The 5,455-nt window shown below is 38.4% G+C and overlaps 1 protein-coding gene and 1 pseudogene across 2 annotated transcripts in view; one reads left to right on the forward strand and one right to left on the reverse strand.

Moving 5' to 3' along the window:
- Positions 1 to 3,593, reverse strand: part of LOC104736937 (DNA mismatch repair protein MLH1-like) — a 5,783-nt gene extending 2,190 nt beyond the window's left edge. Inside the window, exons 1-14 of one of the 2 annotated variants that reach the window (XM_010457025.1) lie at positions 3,291 to 3,593; positions 3,028 to 3,200; positions 2,856 to 2,928; positions 2,611 to 2,745; positions 2,299 to 2,509; positions 2,056 to 2,204; positions 1,794 to 1,892; positions 1,628 to 1,697; positions 1,378 to 1,513; positions 1,065 to 1,159; positions 871 to 979; positions 581 to 746; positions 262 to 423; positions 25 to 151 (exon numbers count right to left, since the gene is read on the reverse strand). In XM_010457025.1, coding sequence (XP_010455327.1) covers positions 25 to 151; positions 262 to 423; positions 581 to 746; positions 871 to 979; positions 1,065 to 1,159; positions 1,378 to 1,513; positions 1,628 to 1,697; positions 1,794 to 1,892; positions 2,056 to 2,204; positions 2,299 to 2,509; positions 2,611 to 2,745; positions 2,856 to 2,928; positions 3,028 to 3,200; positions 3,291 to 3,563 — 1,978 coding nt within the window. In that variant the 5' untranslated portion in view covers positions 3,564 to 3,593. The remainder of the gene's footprint in view (positions 1 to 24; positions 152 to 261; positions 424 to 580; positions 747 to 870; positions 980 to 1,064; positions 1,160 to 1,377; positions 1,514 to 1,627; positions 1,698 to 1,793; positions 1,893 to 2,055; positions 2,205 to 2,298; positions 2,510 to 2,610; positions 2,746 to 2,855; positions 2,929 to 3,027; positions 3,201 to 3,290) is intronic. The other variant, XM_010457024.1, reaches the window with a different exon arrangement.
- Positions 3,747 to 4,970, forward strand: LOC109128366 (annotated as a pseudogene).

Consider the following 5,455-nt stretch of genomic DNA (forward strand, 5'->3'; position numbering starts at 1 on the left):
CTGTATTATCTTGAGAGCTCTCACTTCTCTTAGTATAGAACTGAATACCGTCACCCGATGGGTTTGGCAAAAGAGGAGGATGCATCGCGTAAAAGTTCCCAATAGCTGCAGAAACTCCTTGAAAGCAAGTCTTCTCATCTTCCCACTCAACCTAAACAGTACGTTAGGTTTACATTAGAACCCACTGTTCCTCTGATCAGTAACATTTCAGCAGGAGCAAAATTGTAGATATTTAATAATACATATTGTATCGGAACTCACATCATTTCCCAAGCATAGTAAAAATTCGGGAACGCGGTCCATGTCAGGTGTATACTGGTCGAGTATGACAGGAAGCCTTGACAAATTTCCATTGGAGTCAATGTTAATGCTGAAATACTCATCTAACATTTCCGTTTTTTCCTTCAGAAGATCTGTATTCATCTACATATTAAAATGAAATGAGTTAACGAAATCCATACGCAACATTACAGCCACAACAGGAACTTGTTACTGTTGACTGTTGACGATACAAGCTGAACCAAAGGAATAGTTGGTACAAAACCAGTAGCAGAAATACGATACAGAAAGCAGAACTTACTTCAGCGATTCTTTCTTTCAGATCGTCATTGTTCTCATTTCCTAGATCTAGATCCTCCTCTTTCAGAGCCAACAATATTAACTCCGACAAAGGGGCTGGATCGCTAAGCTGTATAGCATTAAAATGAGCAAAACGACGAAGAGTTTGCTGATACATGAGCTCTTTGCTGCAAATCCAAAAAATATGGTATATAGAAGAATGAGGTCTTTTTGTAACATACAGCTAAAACCCGTTTCCATATTAATACAGTAGACTACTCCCCCCAAAACATTAGATATCAAGAACAATACCTGAGGTTCACCACATTTGCTAGATATAGATGGGTGTTATACTGAACTAAAGCAAAAACATCATCTGCCATTCCAACATATGTGCAATTCCTAACAGTCTCCAGCAGACCTAGCAAACAATAATTTCAACATAAGCTGTTACAAAGATTGGTTTAAACTTATGTTCAGAAGAATATTTATGCAGAGAAAGTTACCTGGATGGCAGCAGCTGTCAACTCCAGCAATGAGTTCCTGGACACTAGAAAGATCCGCAGTTTCCTTTGGGTTTCTTCTTTGCCTTACAGAAGACCTGCATGTCCAGTAACAACATCAAGTGATATAATAATACGCTTAGAACATTTAACCAATAAAAGAATATCATGCCAAAGCAACACTGGCAGCAAACATTTTCAAGGAAATCATAGGAGTGCAAAAAATTGGTAAATAGAACGAGAATTCCGAAGAGTGATGAAACGGGAACGATTTGTTACTATGAGACTGCATATCTTGTATCAGGTAAGGTCTTACCTTACTACACTCAAACTAGAAACCTTGTCAGGGAGGTTATGAGATTTTGGTTGCAAAAAAGCATGTAACCGTCCAGCTGGATCTGATGAATCCGTTCTCACCATTTTATTAACAGGAACTTTCTGTGTTTTTTGTCCTAGTAAATGAGAAGAGCACCATGTTTTTTATGAAGTGGAAAAGGAAAAAAGAGCATGCAACGGGAAAGGCTTTAGGCTATATAAGGCATTCAAACTAGCCAAATGACAAATACCAGAAAGCAACGGAGAAACTGGAGGATCACTTCTCGAGGATGTTAATGTAGATTGAATGTATTCCACTTTCTGTAGCATGAAAATAGAAATGAATCTTATGATTAATAAACAAATGTTTATAACCTCCAATGAAACGTATTGCTTCAGGTTATTTTTCAAGCATACCTGCTCTTGAAAAGTCCTAGTATCATTTGCACTTCTCAGTTTTAATTCAACCTCTGACTGAATCATCTCGATAATGATTTCCTGGTTAAGAAGGCTAACCTGCAAGGTAGACCAAAACATCTATTATTTGATGTATATAAGGAATTTCTTTTTCACGCAAGTTGAGCAACAAGTACACAATCTTCTGTCGTAATAGTTGAACCCATATACATGAATTTGGAACTAAGCCTCGAAACTAGCATATAAGGAGGAAAGCAATAACCTCTTTCTTTGTTGGATGAATATTGATATCAACATGTTCCCGTGGCAAATTGATTGACATGTAGACAAAAGGTTTCGATGCTTTTGGCAATGTTGCAGCATAAACAATTTCAATGGCTCTTTTTAAGGCAGAGCATTCCACCAATCTATCTGTTGTAATCAATAAAATTAAAGGTCAAATAGGCTTATCTATTGAGAAATCAGTTATAACTTTTCATTCCTACTAAGGAAAGAAAATCCTCACCATTAATGAAAAGCACCAATATGGTCTTCTTAGCAACATAGTTTGAATTGGATATGAAACCTTCCATATCAAAAGTACAACCAGAGGGGTCACAAGAGGATACTTCTACTTTCATCAAGTTCTTTGCAACTGATACCCCATAAACAGACCTAATTGAATCAAGCCTTGAAGGCGACACAACTGAGTGAACATCCGCCTTGACAGCTCCATGCTGGTGAGAAATCATCATAAAGGAACTAAATCATTCGCTTTACAATTCCAAAATACCGCTTCCCAAAGAGGTAAAATAGTCTATATAGTAAGTATACAAACCTTTCGACAAGAAAAGCTGACATTATTGTGATGAATGGCCATACGACTCAGCAAGTCTACTATTTTCCCATAATCATCAGCAGAATTTTGAAGTGTCTTCCGTCTAGCAATCATATTGTAGAACAAATTCTCCACCTAGAAAGTTACTCCCAAATTCACTTATCTCGCTCTTTGCTCAACCAATTTGACGCCAATATTTTCACAATTAAGTAATATTTGGACTGAAAATTGAACTGATAACTAACCATTATCTGAGTTCCTTTGACAGCAGCACAGGCCTTTGGTTCATGCTCCATGACACCATCTCTATACGACACTCTGAACAAAAAAAATTAGCAGACACAATATAACAACACTGTCTCTTCACAAATTTAGTAGAACAAAAAACATAACTTCATCAAATCACTGTCACCAAACCTGTAACCATGAATCTGGCCTTTAGTAATTGAAGTTACTGTAACATGAGCAACATAAGTCATACTAGCCAATGCCTCTCCTCTAAATCCCATTGAGCTGAGTGAGAACAAATCCTCATACTTAGTTAGCTTCGATGTCGTATGTCTCTCGCATAGTATCGGCAAATCTTCACGCTAAACAACAAGATCACAGACGAATCCTTTCTCACCAGAACTGACACAAAAAAATCGAAAACCAAAATGAGAGTGCATAGAGAATCGTACTCTAATACCGTGACCGTCGTCTGAGACTTGAATGAGTTTCAAGCCACCGTCCATAACAACGACGCTTATGGAACTTGAATCGGCGTCGAGGCTGTTCTCAACGAGCTCCTTCACCGCTGAAACAGGACGCTGGATTACTTCACCAGCTGCGATACGGTTGATTACTGACTCTTCTAGGCGTTGAATCTTCGGTGGTTCTCTCGGTGCAATCGCCGCCGCCGGAGAATCTTCCACCTCCATCTCCACCGTAAGAGACGAACCGTCGTCGATCATCTCCTCCGCAGAAAATAAAAACCTCCTCGCGCCAGATACAAATTGGGCTCGCTTTAGGTCTGCACTATATTTGGGCCTTTCGCCCAATTAAAAAATCCTAATAAATTGAACGACGCCGTTTCTTGCCCTCATCCCTCCTAGTCTTAAAAAAAAAAGAAAAAAAGGTTTTTGAAGGTTAAAACAATGACGAAGTCGAGGTCGAGGACGATGATCTACCTTCCAAGGGATTTGATAGAGGAGATTATTTCTAGGGCACCCTGGAAGTCTATGAAAGCATTGGGATTAACTTGTAAATCTTGGAACAATATAGCCAAAAGTGAGAGCTTTACGAAGATGCACATTGGTAAAGTAACAAGAGAAGGGAAGGCCACGATGATCATGATTCATGAAGGAGCCTCACGGTCTTTGTTTAATGAGTTGCGTCGTCGACTTTGATCCACCTATAAAGGTTATAGGCCAACTTCGTTTCCGTAACAATCAAGTGACTATACATAGAATTCTCCACTTTGAGGGTTTGTTGTTGTGCATCTTTCAAGAGGTTAGTAGTAGGATTGTGGTTTGGAATCCGTATTTGGCGCAAACAAGGTGGATCAACTTGCGATACTCTCACCGTCCACACGGATGTGATTATTTCAACTATGCTCTCGGATACCAAGATAAGAAATCTTGTCGTAGCGTTAAATTCTTGAGGTTTATAGATTATTATGGGAATAGACCATATGATTTTTTTTGGTACGAAATCTACGATTTTGACTATGGTATATGGAAAACTCTTGATGTCACTCCATACTGGAGTATATATTGGTCTTCCGATTGTGTTTCTATTAAGGGAAACACTTACTGGTGTGCTAACAAAAGGAGCTCAAAAAGTCATATCAATCACATAATATGTTTTGATTTTACAAGAGAGAGATTCGGGCCGCTTCTACCTATGCCTTCTAACATTAAGGATGGTAGATATGTGGCTTTATCTTGTGTTAAAAAGAGAAGCTTGCTGCCGCATTACGGCAACACGAATCATCTGAGTTTGATATATGGATTACGACCAAGATTGAGGTTGAAATGGTGTCGTGGTGCAAGTTCTTGAGAATTGATATGAGACCTAGAGTAGATTATCCACGTTGTTTCTTCATTGACGAGGAGAAGAAAATCTATATGTATTTCAGTCGAGACTACGAGGACTCTTATCGTGTCAAAACATATATGAACATCATTGGAGATGCTGGATACTTGAAAAAATTGGATGTTCAAAGATATGCATATGATGCCTCTTATGCAGTCTGCTCTTATGTTCCAAGTTTGATCCAAATCAAGAAACATGCACGAGGCAAAAGGATAAAACAAAGTAGTTTAGAAAAGCGTCGAGTAGATCAAAACAAGTTGAGACTTGCCCAATTGAAATGCTAGTCTAGGTGCAATATATATAAGGAGGAGGCGCAAAAGGAGAAAACAAGTAATTTTCTGTGCTCTTCCATCTTAGATATTTAATTGGAAGTATTTGATCAACAAAAAAAAAAGATATTGAATTGGAAGTGAAGCTTATGGTGATTACACTTGTAGTCTCCAAGGAGCAGAAAATTGAGAGAGGAGGTCGAGTATTGGAAACGCTTCAGGATGCTCTTATAAACATATGGGAATTCTTGCATTGTGATGCCTATCTTGCCGTCTTGCGTAATAAAGATTCATGCTATGTTTTTGGTATTGTTGGGGTTCTTTTTACTTTCTGTTGTGTTTTTTTTTTTTTTTTNCGCATTACGGCAACACGAATCATCTGAGTTTGATATATGGATTACGACCAAGATTGAGGTTGAAATGGTGTCGTGGTGCAAGTTCTTGAGAATTGATATGAGACCTAGAGTAGATTATCCACGTTGTTTCTTCATTGACGAGGA

The sequence above is a fragment of the Camelina sativa genome, chromosome 13 (assembly GCF_000633955.1).
Source record: "Camelina sativa cultivar DH55 chromosome 13, Cs, whole genome shotgun sequence".
NCBI classification, from domain to species: domain Eukaryota; kingdom Viridiplantae; phylum Streptophyta; class Magnoliopsida; order Brassicales; family Brassicaceae; genus Camelina; species Camelina sativa.